This window comes from Hippichthys cyanospilos, chromosome 7, assembly GCF_059441005.1.
Source record: "Hippichthys cyanospilos isolate Australia breed blue-spotted pipefish chromosome 7, RoL_Hcya_1.0, whole genome shotgun sequence".
NCBI classification, from domain to species: domain Eukaryota; kingdom Metazoa; phylum Chordata; class Actinopteri; order Syngnathiformes; family Syngnathidae; genus Hippichthys; species Hippichthys cyanospilos.
In genome coordinates, this window is record NC_142375.1 from 16,634,114 (window position 1) to 16,649,933 (window position 15,820).

The 15,820-nt window shown below is 40.5% G+C and overlaps 2 protein-coding genes across 2 annotated transcripts; both read left to right on the forward strand.

Moving 5' to 3' along the window:
• Positions 1 to 1,728: 1,728 nt before the first annotated feature.
• Positions 1,729 to 8,488, forward strand: metrnlb (meteorin like, glial cell differentiation regulator b). The gene is made up of 5 exons (XM_088419688.1): positions 1,729 to 2,004; positions 3,227 to 3,410; positions 4,145 to 4,370; positions 5,743 to 5,802; positions 6,732 to 8,488. Exons 1-5 carry the CDS (start codon positions 1,907 to 1,909, stop codon positions 7,046 to 7,048), a joined length of 885 nt encoding a protein of 294 aa, XP_088275814.1. The 5' UTR covers positions 1,729 to 1,906; the 3' UTR covers positions 7,049 to 8,488.
• Positions 8,489 to 10,256: 1,768 nt separating this feature from the next.
• Positions 10,257 to 14,308, forward strand: tekt4 (tektin 4). The gene is made up of 8 exons (XM_088419864.1): positions 10,257 to 10,477; positions 10,688 to 11,216; positions 12,118 to 12,188; positions 12,339 to 12,482; positions 12,552 to 12,638; positions 12,722 to 12,857; positions 13,843 to 13,997; positions 14,075 to 14,308. Exons 1-8 carry the CDS (start codon positions 10,425 to 10,427, stop codon positions 14,286 to 14,288), a joined length of 1,389 nt encoding a protein of 462 aa, XP_088275990.1. The 5' UTR covers positions 10,257 to 10,424; the 3' UTR covers positions 14,289 to 14,308.
• The last annotated feature ends 1,512 nt before the right edge of the window (positions 14,309 to 15,820 follow it).

Genomic DNA, 15,820 nt, shown 5'->3' on the forward strand with positions numbered 1-15,820 from the left:
CGGCAATCCTATTACCCTTTTGTCACATTCCCACAGCAATGAAGTGCATTTTGAGAAATACCAAAAGACCACTCGTCCGGTTCTTTGTGTGCTATGTATCCCAAACCAGATTCTATATTATGACTCACCAGGGATAAGAATTGAGTCCCAAAAAAAAAATCGAAATTGACAGACTTTGATCACTGTGCCAAGATTTGTAGCGGCTGTAGAGGGAGTGTCATCCTGCCGCCATTGCTGAGGAAGCCACTGATGTGCGTTTTGACCTCATTTGCTCCTTCATCGTAGTATACTAAGGATTTGACCCGCTCCCATATTCCACCTGGCCCCTCTCATGAGGGAGAAACATTTCGTCTGTCCACGCACAGCTTCCTGATGGTGACACGCACACATTCCTCAGTCTCTGATTTCAACCTTCATGGCTTTAACTTCCTCCATGCTCACGCACAGCCCACTCCCCTTTCCTCAGGGAAAAAAACAATCCCTGGAGGTGGCATCTGAGATCCACATGAAGCTCAAGGGCACCTTGATTGCTGTATACTTTAATACTGTCTTTCTTTTGTCCGTTGTAGATGGTCGCAAGTGTGCTTAGCCAATGAACTGTTTTAAAACAAGTCTACAGTTTAGGTAATTGCTGAATCCAAAATTGTGCAACTGCTTATAATTCTGCATTGAATCAACATTTTAAGAACACAAGTATTTCTTTTTGCTTTCTATTTATTTTTACATTACCACAAGTAGTGCGGTTATCGTACCATTTTTGGCCCTTGATACCAATTCCGATACCTAGCTCTGATGTATCAGTTGATACCGTACCAATACCACCCCATTTGGCTTGTTTTTTTTTCCATTTACAAAAAAAAAAAAAAAAGTGCAAGTTTATTTGTATGTGGTCAAGCACTGGTTTAAAAAATACTTTATGAAACAAGAAAAAAAATAATGATATTGCATACCTGGTGTGGGTGACTGTGTGTGGGTGACGATCAAACTCTTCTAAAACCTGAAAGTTTTAGTACATTCGTATGGGAAAATGGCATCGCAAGTTATTTGTTAGTACACACAAATATCAATAACGCCATTTTAATACCCATATCAGGACTTCACCCCATACCAGTATCCAAACAACACTCGACAACTTCTCAATTCCATTTTTTTCAACGATAATGGGTGGAGAGTATCTGATTCTGCTCCACTGTAAATGTCTAATATGGGAACAACTTTATTGATGCAAAACCACCTATAGATGGCAACAAATCCACCATTTTAAATATGAGACCAACTCATTTTGAGAGTTCACTGGTCAGCTGGTTGGCATCAAATTAAGTAGAAACAAAATGTTAGCTTTTTTATTACAGAGGGACAAGAGGGACAAAACCTATTCTGTGAAAAGCAACACGAATATAGATGGATGAACCAAGATAAATTATGATTCCCAACAGAGTAAGTGAAACTGGAGATTTTCAGTAGTTTGTATTAGTAGTAGTAGTTTCCCACCTAATTGACCCAATCGTCTTATTTTTTTACGTTTAAACTAAATTTGGTAAAGTATGTTGGCCATAAGGGCTAGTAGCGCTGAGTCGTTTTCACTTTTAAACTTCACGCTCACACGAGCTTGCGCAGTGCACGCGCACTGCTGCGGCAGGCGGTGTGGGCGTGGCTTTGAGCGAGTACTCGCGTGTCCACTCAGCTTCTGGCACGCGCCCGCCGTGCCCGTGCAGGAAAACTTTTTAAACAGGCGGTCAGTGTGCACGCGCCACACAAGACACGGAGAGTGCATAGGGTTTTAATCTTACCCGCAAACGTACGCTATAGGTTCAAACCTAGAACACGAAATGTAGCTGACGCGGATCTCACATCATACGTGGATACCGTTTCTTGCGGTTCGGAAGCGGACGGCAGAGAGGTCAGCATGATCTGGTCGTGGGCTGTTCTACACTGGCTTTCCGTGGCGTTTGTGTACCGGGCCGTGGCTCAGTACTCCAGCGACCAATGTAGCTGGCGAGGAAGGTAAGGATGGAGATGAGGCGAGAAAACTTCTAAGCACAAATTCAACTTCTGGCTTCTCGTGCATGCCATCATTTATTGTTTTAGTTTTGTATTTATTTGCTGTCTTTTTAAACAGTATGTGTCGCATTTTGGCGTCTCACGAGGCGTTTAAATGAAACCAACAGGCTGTGTTCTATTTTGGAGAGATTCAAGGCCCTTGAATGGGATTTTGGCGACCAACAATATCTTAATAAACACAATCTATCATGTGCCCAATGAAGGATTTAAATGCTCTGCCTAGCTGTCACTATATGTTGCCGTAGAAGATAGGATCATTTGTTTACATTGCACGCTTTGTCTAACAATGATCATGTGCCCCTTGTGTAATCTTCCTTTCAGTCAAATACCACCTAAAAAGACTTTAAATTGAGTGTTGTGCCATATCTGATGTAGTTGGTGTATTTTATTTAGTAACTCCAGAAGATAAATCATGTGTGCATTCATATAAAACAGCAAAATAAAGACAAGTTACAAAGTTTTGCAAAGGAGTTTGAAACGATTCAGCAACGTGTTGCTTCATATTCCAATTGATTTGCTCTTAATTTGAAAGAAAATACGCTCTTCCTGACACTGCACTAAAAAGCATTAAATTCAATCTGGTGAAGACTGAAGAATTCCTATTAAAGTCTCACTGCCTTCCCCTCCTTTTGAGTAGTGCAGCTCTGTGATAAGAATAAGTAACCCAAATGACAAATTTTTCACCTTGTTTGTTTACCGGTGTTTTACGATATACAGTACCTAGTTATGGCTTTAAATGTTTGTTCATAGATCAGAATACAACCTTTTTTTTTTTTTTTTGAAGATCTGTTTCTAATTAAATCCTGCCACATATGACCTGACTTTTTCTCTTACCTAGCATGCTAATCTAAAATGTTGAAATGCAATCCACAGTACCCAGCACAGGAATGTGTAATCTCCAGTTCCTATCTTAAGTAAATAAAACCATATGGAGCCTTTGATCAGTTGGCCCCCTCCTAAAGTTGAAAAGATGAAGAGGCAGGACTTCACATGTGGTGCTGTAAACTTTATCTGACTCCTAACAACTTAATAACCCCCTGTCATTTGGGTGTTGAGGTTGCTCGTGCACGCTGACCACATCAGTAGAAGAGAGAAATTTTGTCCGTATTATCTTTACGCCCCATGAACCAAAACGTTTTTCTTTTTTTCCCTCTCTCTTTCATAGCGGTCTGAGCCACGAGGCGCATCGCAGAGATGTGGAGCAGGTTTACTTACGCTGCTCCCAGGGCTCTCTGGAGTGGCTCTACCCAATCGGCGCCATTATCGTCAACCTGCATCCAAATACAGACTCCTCGTTGGCAAACGTGGCAGGTCTCCATGTGTGCATCAAACCCCAGCGTCATTCGCAGGTAGTGACTTCGATTTGGAAACAGTAGTACCTTGACTTATGAGTTTAAGTGTCTGGAATGTTAGAAGTTTGGCCCCCAAAACATTTTCACTTCTCCCCCGATTCATTCCGGACAATCGCGACTTTATGATGTAATAACCCTATCAAACATGTATTTAAAGAAGGTTGGATTCATTCAAAAGTAAATCCTGTGTAAAAATTTCAGACTTACTGTCCTAAGATGTCACAATGAAGTAGATAGGAGCTTTTGCGTGCACATTTTGTAAACTACTAATCCAGAACTCACTCTCACTCAAATTCGCGGTTTAGATCATGTTCAAATCATTAAGTTTTCAAAAGACAAATTGAATGAATTAAATTTATTGCCTGGCCCCAGTGGGCTGTGACGCCTTCATTCACAGTGCCAACCAATGATGATTTATGACATTGTAACACAAAATTTGCATAAAACTCAAAATACCCGCCGATGTCGCTTATCAGATGGGTGAAAAGTTGATATATTTTTTTCTCAGTATTTACGATTACTTATGTATTTATTTTATAGTATTTATTTAATGGCCCATTCAAAAGCGCATTTGAAAAAATGCTGAGCTCCAAGTACAATAAATAACATTCAGGGCAGGTTACCTCTAACTCATAATCAAAAACATCTTGGTGTGCTCATTCGTCAAGGTACAACTGTACAAAGCACCTCTATTTGATGGCATGTGCTCTAATAAGCGTATCATCATAAAGGGCTCTCACTTGTATTTGGAGCGAAACGGTGAACTGAGGCTCCTGATGGCCGAAGGCGAACAGCCACAGGGAACCATTCGTTGTTTTAGCCTCAGCGACGGAGCTCTGTTTGTGGAGGCCGTCCATCAGGCAGATATCAGTCGGAGGATTACTGCTTTCCAGTACGAGCTGGTATCCGGCCGAGGTCCCGGAGCGCACTTGTACCCACATCTTCATCCTGGTTTTGGTAAGAGAATTCCACCATGTTGTATGTAGTAGCTTGTAATTTATAAGTAATTAATCACATTTTTCAACTACTATTTCCAGCAACTATGTTTCAATGACTATTTGTAGTGTTTTTTTCGTTTTGCAAATTCATTGAGCATTTTTTTTTAAGTAAAATCATGTTTCATTGTGTTGGTTTCAAAGCTAGCAGAGATCCGCTGCCACAGGAAGTAAATAGCACAGAGATTTAGTTTAATGATTCATCACAATTAAATGAATCACCAAAGTTAATGTTTTAACTTTGACAGGCCTTATACACACACACACACACACACACACACACAAGTGGATTGTGAGAGGCTGGCTGCTAGACAAAAACGTTTGGGCACCCATATTCGTATTGTATAATTTTATTTGATTTTAATGAAGGAATAGAATAGAATGCCTTTCAGTGTCTGTGTGTAGGTAGTATACAACAAAATTGGGACAAAAATATGCTCCAAATGGAGCATAATAAATAAATACACAATGAACAATAAACACAAACAAACATTTATTTAAAAAAAAAAAGTTTGGATTTATTCAAAATAAAACCTGTGCAAAATTTTCAGGACAGTAATGTATGTGTATTTTAAATCAATTATAATGTTGCTTATTGGCATAACTTGCGAAAATACTGCTTAAGCAGTTCGTCGCTTGTGCAAACACATTTTGTAAGCCACCCAGAATTTTGAAAACCACAATTTCATAATTTAGCCCATTTTCAAATTTTAGAGTATAAAACAAATGAATCAAATCAATCTAAAAATATAAATCTATATACTGAAACTCATTGTCAACACTCAGAAAGGCACCATCACAAAAAAATTAAAAAAACAGCTGTCACAAGTCAGATTGGGTTAGTTTTCACATAGTCTATTATGTAGTTGTCCTCAATTTGTAGGTGATCATCTCTAATACGTTGTTAATTTGCTCAGCACTGGCCTGTCTACTCGGTGACATGAGTGAAGGTGACAGTGCAAAATTGCAAAAGGCCATTTTGCCCCTTTCTGCCATCTCACCCAGCATGAGAGCCTCCCCTCTCCCCGCCGTTGCGTCTCAGCCAGACTTGCGAAAACAAACGGGCCAATCAAAAGGTCACGTTGGGGTCAAGCACAAGAGTCGGCAAATCATCCCTTGCCTGTCAATCAAGTGCAGATGCCCCTTAGATTGTGGCTCTATGGGCGGGCCACCTGTATGAATGAAGCAGCTTGGCAGCGAGGGAGGAAGTGTGTTGTTGGGCTCCCGTCTGACTATTCGTCAAGTGGCCGTTTTACAGAACTGCGCGCTGAACTCTCCTATGTTGCACTTGGGAATAACGTGATCCTGATATCTATTTCCTGTGACTACTCTAGCCACATGTCAACCGTGTTCTGATGAAGAGGTCCTCTTGGCTGTTTGCACCAGTGACTTTGGTAAATACAAACACCAGATGCACTCAAATTATAGTTCAAAGAGTATTCATTCATTCATTCATTCATTCATTCGTTTTTTTCTTTTTTTTTCTGATATGATATAAGAGGGAAAAATCTTAATTTCTTCTGGACACCGAATACAGAGAAAGGGACAAAGTCTTCATTGTATTAGACTTTAAAAAAAAACTATAAATGTAAAAAGATTTTTTTTTTTTTCCATGTAAGAGATCCTCAAGTTGCTCCTGTGTGGTGCGCACACATAACAATATCTCAAGAAACTGAGTTTTAGAGCTGCAATTAATTATTTATTTAATAATTCATGTTTGTCAATTATTTTGTCGATAGATTGATTGCATTTTATAAAATAATGTCCGTAATTTTATTCAAAAACAGAACATTACTTTGAATTGACAGTTCAAAAATGCTAAAAATCAGCTAGCACTCGAAGATTGCCTTTTCCAATAACGCTTGATACTGAAAGAGTAGGACAGGTAAAAACAAATCTTCATAAAAATATGTTCTGTCTAGCCCCACTCGTCTTAACACGATATTCTGATTAATATTGAATTTGGGAAATGTAAATTAAGCTGCAAAATGCAGTATGTTTATCAGGACTCGGCCATTTTGCCACTTGCCGTCAACTGAAAATGACGTCACAGTTGCTCGGGGATCGGGTAACAATAATCACGGCTCAGCTTGCGAACATCACATGGCCTAACTCAGAACACAGGTGAAACGTGAGTGGTCATGACCTGAACCTGTGATGTCATTTTCAGGCGACACCAAGTGAGAAAATGGATAAAAACGTGTAGATTTTGCCGCTTAGGTCATAATCTACAAATCTAATATTATTCCGAGTATCATGTTTAGACGTAGGCCACAGAGGACTGATGCACTGTTAATAAATAACGTGTGTGTTATCTTTGTAGCGGGCAGCGGCGTCTTTCAAGGCATGCTGTCGGTCACGGGTGAACACTCCCAGGCCGAGCTGACTCTGAGTCGGCTCTTCCACCAGAAGAACGGGGTGTTTGCCGGTCGCGGAGGTCGAATGCGGCGCTGGATGGGGCGTGTCAACGTTCCCACAAAGTGCGGCCTTCCCCACGGAGGAGATGAGTACCTTTTGACAGGGTCGGTGCATTTCGGCGAAGCGTGGCTTGGCTGCGCGCCCCGCTACAAGGACTTCCTGAGGCTTTACGACAGAGCGCGCCGAACGGGAAACAACCCTTGTCAAGTTGACGCTGACTGATGGAATGCAAAGTTTAACGGCCTGAACGCTTGAGAATGGAGGTCATCTGGAGCCAAACGCCACCTTGTGCGGGATCTGCGACCTTGTATTGTTGCTGTGCAGCAGAAGTGTAAACAGTGGACCTCTGCCAAGGCTTCAAAATCATCACCTTCAAAATCAGTGACTTATTGATGGCACGGGTGGGGTTTCGTCAAATGGTTCCAAGGGAATCAAATGTAATTAGATTAAATCAGCATATCATTCTTTTTAATAACTGATGGAATATGGTCTCCTAAATCAGTTAAGTGTTTTTAAGCACACAAATAGCATCAGCCTCTCCGTGGTGCACCAAAACAAGTAATGATACCATATGTGAAGATGGTCTTTGCATGTTTTGTTTTTGTTTAGGGTTTTTTTTTTTGGTATTTTTTTTCTTTGGAGTGATACTACATGTGATACTCCCTTGCCGCCTCCACAAATGGTCCTTGTTGAAAGCTGAGGAGTCAAAACTATTTTGAAAATGGACTTACCCCACTTGGTCAACCCCCCCCCCCCCCCCCCCCAGTCCCAATGTCAGGTATTTGGTAATATTTTCAAATTGATATAATTTTATTCTGGCATTATAAATAGGCATGTGTTGATTATATTTTTATAACGTGTGAATCCTTATTTAAAGGAAAGAGGGAATGTGGTGACACTGCAAGAATATGTAATACTTTGCTCGCCATCAAAAAATAGTTCGCTTTATCAAACAATACATATGCCTTGGTGGAGGTAACAAGTAACACAGTTTATCTATGTTTACTGTACCTCGTCACTGACTCATTGAACTGTCGCTATAACATTGGTCAACGTATATTCGTTTTAATTCAGTTGTAATAGAATATAGTGCAATCACCCAGTGATTGTACTAGAATAAGTGTAAATAGTTCAGCATTGAAATGTGTGAAGCACTAACTTGTTTGGAGTATCCAGAAACTTTTACTGTATTGTGACCTTCCTAAAATAATGTCAGAAGTCATCCTCACAAGATGTTTAAGACAAAAAAAAACAAAACATGTCAGAACATGTCTTCCGCCAGTGTTTTAAGAAGGTGGCAATATTTTTCCTCAAGGTGATACTTTTCTTATCATCCTTGAAATGAAAGTTTGCTTTATGAAAAGCTCTCTGTAAAACAAAAGCATCTTCTTTCAGAAGTGTACTATATGCAGCTCTATGAGTCTTTATATGGCATGGTTTTTTTTTTAATTTGCCAATGTGTTTTGCAAGGTGTGTTTACATAAAGTAATGTTGTGATCACTATTGTTACAAGTGTGCTATACTGATTTTGATCATTTACATGTTTCTGATCATTGTGAAAAAATGTTATGCAAATAGTCAGCAATTGAAGAACTACCAAAATGCACAAAAAAACATGTATTTTGCATTGACTGGGGGCAATAAACGATTTTTGCATCTTCATTGCTTGCTTGTGATCATTTCCAAACTTGACTCCCCATCCCAAAAATCTCTGAAGTGACAGAAATTCCATATGTAAGACATCCACGAGGCTCATTGTATCCCCATTTTATTGTGAACGTGTATTGTGAAGTTATAAATTTCTTCATTATAGCTTTCTGTTACAGTTGACACAATTGGTGAAGGATTTCGTGCAGGTCCATGTACATTGAATAGAATTGCCCCTGCAAAGACGATAAATCACCTCTTTACATTTAGAATTAAAACGACCGCAATCTATAGTAAACTCACCATTTTTAATGGGTCATGATTGTGAGATTTCCACAAATTTAATCCTAACGTACAGCTGAAAGAAAGCTAATCATTTGTACTTCCGAGACTCACTGGGGCTTAATGAAGACTTTAGGTTACTAAACAGTCGATGTGGTGACAAATGAAAGGAAGCATCCAAGAATAGACATAACACAGTCTGAAGGTTGCAGGAAGACCCTGAAGACTTGAGAGGATTATCTATAAATATCAGACCTTCTTGCGCTCTCTACTCGGCTTCGTGGGTGCATGTTAGTCGTGGTTTGTTGTTTAAGAAGCACACGTGTCAACAGCAGAAAGCCAAGGACCAAGTGGCCTATGTGCCTTCCCTTGGCAATTTCCCCTTACAACAGATCCAGCTCCTCTTGGCATCCTCACTAATTCAGGACACACTCTATCCCTCTGATTAGGGTTCCCTTTGCTAACCTTTTGGTGTATGAGGTATGGAAAAAGTTTGCAGTATGCGAGAGGCACAGCTGTGCAGTCAGCTGGAGTCCAGGGAATGGCTGAGCTCAGGGAAAATAGTGGATGGTCCCAGGGTATCACCGACATGGCCGCGCTCGTTCGTGGAACACGGGCCAGGGCGTGGCAAGGTCAGCAGGTTTAAAAGGTGGCAAAATATTTTAGGCTGCACAGGATGACAGATGCACACAATTTACTTCGTGTCAGCTTCCACAAAATGATTTATTGCCGTTAATATAGACAGGTCAAAGACCATTGGGGCCTGAGCAATAATTTTTGCTGGGGGCCTAAAATGTTATGAAGTATTAAGAAAACTGAACTCAGTTCTATTTCTTTCATGTGGCAATGAATACTGCTGACTTCACAGTCAAAGTGAGAGGCGAGTGACCGGCACAAAGACAGACAATAATGGACAGTTCCGATGTTTAGCTTTAAAAACAACTAAAGTGAGAAGCGTTAAGATTGTCTCCATGAGAAGATTATGAGAAAAAAATAGTCCTTTCTATTAGTGTAACACTGCCACAATGAATTTGATCAGTCATCAATATTACTGATATAGAGGGCCCAAATGTCCAGTAAAGGTTACAGCCACATGGAAGTGTCGGTTCCGCATCTTTTTCAAATGAGTCTCCTTAAAAATATATAAATAAATACATAAATAAATACATAAATAAATAAATAATTAAATAAATAAATAAATACATACATACATACATACATACATACATACATACATACATACATACATACATACATACATACATACATACGTCTTGCATGTTAGTTGGTAAACGGCGCCCTCTAGCGAAAACTCACTGTCATCTTTTGTACAACTTGTAAAATGTAGAAAATACATATTGAAAGGTTTACATAATTGCATTCATGGCGAGATTTAATCGTGGAGCGACGTGCTTCAAAGGATTCCGTTTGGATGACGAGATGAGATCAGATTTGCGGAGCACACATAGAGGAAGCAGCTCTGTTACACGCGCCGTATAAAAAGGCAGAAAGGTCGTCAGAGTCAAATGAGAAGTTTCAGCTTTTTGGGCTACAAGTATTTTTATTCATTAGAGGACTGACGGCTTTTTTTCCTATTTTGTTTTGTTTTTATTCTTCACAAGTTGTTGTTCGTTTAATTATTATTGTGTCATATGCAACTGAACCAATCATGACTGAACAACTCGATATGGATTCCTCCAAGCTTAACCAAATAATGTGCAGGTTAGAAAATTGCATATTTGGGGGATATGGGGCCACCTTACTTCATGCTTCCATAATTTATAATGTTGCATGCATTGGTTACACATCTCGAGTTTCTGGGTTTGCTTCTTGTATCCATGCAACCCGTAAACAAACATTCCACATGTTGCGCTTCCCTGTGTCTTATGTAGCATGCTCACTGTTTTTTCTGCTCTATTTGAATTGTTTTAGACGGTGCAAGAAAATGAGCGCGGAAGTGTTAATGTCAAAGCCACCCTATGATGGTGGTTCGGTGACTCAGGGGCTCCCTCAGGAAAAGGGGGCCCCTTTGGAGCTCCCCTGGGGCTTATCTGCCGCGGGCTTCCGCTCGGGTAAATACACCCCGTGCGAGTGGTTTTCGGCCTACGGCAGCCTCCTCCAGACGGCCGGCGCCGACCACTTCACGTCCCAGACCATCCAGGAAGATTCCAGGCTCTTGCGCAAGGACACCGAGGCCACCACTGTGAAAACCCAGACCACCGGGACCCGCCTGCTGGGAGAGAGGCTGCAGGACATCCACCGCTGGAAGACGGAGCTGAAGGAGCACATCGGCCGGCTGCTGTCCGACACGACGGCCCTACAGGCGCTCAAGATGAGGCTGGAGAGAGCGCTGGACGCCACCGAGACGCCCTACGCCATCGCTATCGATAACCTGACCTGCAGGAGCCGACGACTGGGACCAGACCTGGTCCGGGACTGTGTGGAGGAGGAGCTGCTCAAGGTAAGCCGTACGATGCGCCTATATCTTTCCTAAATGTATCTTACAGTGCTGTCAAGAGATTTCAAAATAATAAGAGTTTAGATATTTAATTGATTGATCTAATTAATCTTTTGATCTCACCTAAAAACATTCTCCACTAGTAGTGGCAGATCAAAGGATATAAAACAACATTAAATAAAAGGACTGATGTAGATATAATCATTTGCCTTCTGTTGTATGTGAGACTAGTCCCAAGTGCTGCCTTCAACCTTTAGTTTCAACCATTGCTTACAATAGTGTTTTTGTTGCTAACATTAGCTGTGGCTTGCAGTCGCGGGTGGGTGCTTTGCATTTATGTAGTAGGCTAAAATTGAGTTGCTTCTTTATTAAGCAATCTTCCTCTAACAAAGACTGTGTAAGAATCCATCCCAAACACAATGACAGCCAATCAGAGTCCACTTCAGGGCACGATTGACCTTTGTCGTCCAATCCTCAACTCCAGCACAAGAAACTGAAAGCATAAAAATGTATCTTATCAGTGTACAGAAAGCATAGATTTAGAGATTCAGAGTCAGATTAAAAGAATGCCTTAACTATTACTGGAAATAATCCATCACAAATAATCTGTTATTTTGACAACCCCCATCACAAAAAGTTATAGAGAAGTATAGATATAGATTGATATAGATGAATATACAAGAAGAACAACCAGTGGACATGAAAATGCTGACGTTATGGTGGACCAGTTAGCAGGCCTTTTGTGGCAAATTTGATAGTTGCTTGGTTCATGAAACAGTTGCACTGCTAATACAGTAGAGTTTAAGCGGCATCGATCAACACGATTAATTCCGAACACCGTGGGTATCTCAAACTGACAAGGCATCACAAATGGTTTATGTTTCACATCTGTGTGTTCAAATAGGAAGTGGAATTGATTAAGAATGTCCAGGACCTTCTGAGGAGAACCATAGCCCAGGTCGCTACTCAGATCAAGTGAGTATCCCATTATGTTCTCTTTCTAAAAATGCTTTGCCACAGTCCACTTTGATAAAGGCCGAATACTGCACCGGGGAAGGTTTTTGGACTTGTTCAGCTTCTTAAAAAAAGTCTAGTGATTTTCACTCTTATATTTTTGTGTGTTAGGTTGAACAGAGAGTCCAAGCAGGCTTTGGAGTTTGACTGGTCAGATAAGTACGAGGCCTACGCCTTGGACCTTCAATGTGGAAGATTCAACGACAAGAGTACAGACACGCAGCACCATCCTATTTCAGCCGGCATGCTGGAGCAGTGAGTAATAGCGTACATAGAATTAATAATTACGTAAACATAGGCATGAATATTTTTTGGGTCCTACAGGATGTCCGATGTCCCATCGTGGATAAAGTTCACACAGGAAAACCTCAACAGGGCCTACCGGGAAGAACAGGCCTCCAAGGATCTCAGGCTGGGGCATTGTTTGGTTCTGACTGTGTGGTCCACAACAAAAGCCATTATGGGTACTAACTGTTCTGTGTGTTGTATACCAGTGCGCTGGTGCAGCAGGTGTTACTGGACACCACTAAGGACTTGAGAGTCCAATGCTCCATTGTGGATCAAGCCTTCCTGCAGCGCTGTGCAGAGCAGATGGATGCCAAGATCCAGCTAGAGATGAAGTTCAAGCAGGTGAACAAAAGCAAACCTACTGGGTGACAAGAAAAACACATTGAGGCGTTTTTGCAGTTTGGCAGGCTGGCCTAAAGCAAGGACTTCACTGCTGGTCTTAACATGACAATTTATAATGTCCAGAGCCTTCAGAATCCCTAGCACTGAGTCTTCAACCAATTGCTTTTCATCTCAAGAGCGTTGATGACATTAGCATTTGCCCTCTGATTGACCAGTCTGAGCAAAACTTGTCACGGCTAACTTTGACTAGCAAAACGCGTGTGGCAATGTTCACACTTCATTACATTCATTCATCAACATCGCTGATAAATGTGACGTATTCATAGTATCAATGTCGTCAGGTAGAATCCCTGTCATTTTTGGGGGGGAAACCCAAGTTTGTATTTATGTGAACAGTGGAGCTGCAACTATTAATCAACATTAAAATCAATCAATTCCATTCGATTCCATTCTTTATCAAAAAAAGGAAGTACGATTTTACCTTATTCCCTTCTTTACGAATCACTATTTGAAAATAGGTCATTTGCGTGACTCCAAGCTATTTTGGACAAAAGGAGAAAAAGAGCTTTTTGTGAAAAGACATGTTTTCTGCTCAGCAGTGACTTTGACACTAATACTGTATTACTTTAGGAGCATCCGAAACATCTTAACAGTGCTTCCCTTTGATTAGAAAAAAAAAAACTGTGAAATTTTGTTTTTGATGTCAAAATAAGTTTGTGTATGTATATTAATACATTACAACAGTGCTCAATTGGCTTAATATTAAGAGGGATGCTGGCCATTAGTGTCATGTATTCATTCATTTAAAAAAAAAAAATAGTTGATGAGAATTCTTATCACTGGCACACACCCTGAGTATTTTACATGATGAAAATTCTTGTTCATGGCACTGAAAGAGTTAAGGTGTGCATTACATCAATTAAATGTCCCTACCGAAGGCCTAGTTGTTTTGAATTGATATTCTGCATGTTTCGTGTATGTACAGACCTTGGAGCAGATTGGAATCCAGGAGAAGAATATAGTGGCCCTGCAGAAGGCCATCGATGATAAAGACGCCCCACAGAGAGTGGTCGAGTCCAGGCTGTACCGCCGCTATCACAGACCCAACATGGAGCTCTGCAGGGATGAACCGCAGATCAGGTGCAAACGCGCATACACGCTTGACCACGCGACGTTTCTATGCTGTCTCACGTTTCCGGTTGTCTGCCCGACTACAGCTTGGAAGGGGAAGCGAGGGAGATTGAGGCCACCCTGGCATCTCTGCACCAGCAGCTGAGAGATGCCCGCAGCTCACTGGCCAACCTGGAGGAGACCCGCATGGCACTCGAGAAGGACATTATGTGTAAATCCAACTCTCTCTTTATCGAAAGAGAGAAATGCATGACTCAACGCAAATTGTACCCGACAATCTCCACCCTCTCTGGGTACTGAATAAAACATGTTTGCTTTGATGTGGCTCTTTTAAGACAGATGATTGTATTTTAGTGGGTTTCTGTTCTATTTGCAGTGTCAGCAACCTTATCATTTTCATTTATTGCTGGGAAAGAAAAAAACACTCACATTTTGTTGGACCACTTTCAACTTCATGATAAAACTCATTCCTCCTGAAATCACTTCAATAATACAATACAATAAGCATAATTGTGGAATGTCTTTTTTTTTTTTCAACAAAACATTCTCGATAGTGATTTTATGTGGATTCTGGAGTGGTCACTATGTTTCAAATTTAGGTTTGATGCTACCCGAGCCACTCCGCACTCTTTGAGCCAAAGTGTAGCAAGCTCTGAGGAAAACTAATCCATCTGCAATTTTCACCCTTGTTTCCCATCACTCTTAAACTGCGGAAAATCTGAATCAACAATGTTGACTTTTTAGGTCCATTCATTGACAGGTCAAAGATTCAAAATAAAGAATACTGAGTAGCTGTTGACGTCCATATGCTGTTTTGATTGATAAAATAGTACTTTCCTTACAATCAAAAACGTAATACATAATGTAGTGTAAAAAAGAAAATAAAAAAATCTCCAAGAGATCACTACAAATGTAAATCCTAAGTATAAACAATCTAACAAATGACACATTAAGATGGTCGCTCTGGTTCAGGGGTATTTGGCTGAAAAGTAAAAATGAAGTTGGTACCATTGAAAGAATATTTAGAAGCAATGCTCTAGACTCCAATAGTATTGGAAATCATGGAAATACTATTCCCACCATTTAACAGAGAGTTGCACTGTTTTGATCATTTCGTCCCTTGCCACGACATTTTTCAAACCCAATTTCTCCATTAAGGATTGGGATTTTATAAATGTAAATTGCGACTGGTTTATTGTTTATTTGTTTTCGACGCTAGAGGGGGCACTTGAGCCCCATTTTTATCCAGTGGGTGTCATCCCCATTGTGGTTCTTTGAATACAGTGAGCAACGTCAACATACGCATTCAAATTTCAAAATACTAAACATTTTACTAGTACTATTTCCTGGGAAATTTAGGGGATATCTGAGGTTCAATAGATGAGAATCCCATTGAAAGTTGACACTGCCAGAGAGATTGAAAGCCGCAAGGTGACAAACGTTTATTTCATTACACTTACATGTTTCTAAATTCTAACTTATTTATCCCGATACACAAATATCAGAAACACAGTGGAATACCACAAGTCCTATCAAGATGAAATGATTTTGTGATTTATAACTCAAAACAGGACTTATGTAGAGAGGTGCCACGACTTCTAAACTTGTGTTAAACGTCATATAAAGTGGGTGGGGGTGGGGGTGGGGGGACATTTTATAACAGCTGATTTCCAAAACTACCCCTACCACCATTGTCCTTGCATGACAGTGCCAAGCCCCCTTGGTGTGAGCATGTCTCTGTTTACATTGTTTCTCTTGAAGTGTACTTTGTGTGTTTTTATCATTGCGTGGGATAAACACATAGCATGGGAGGGAAGTAGCATTTAAAGTTT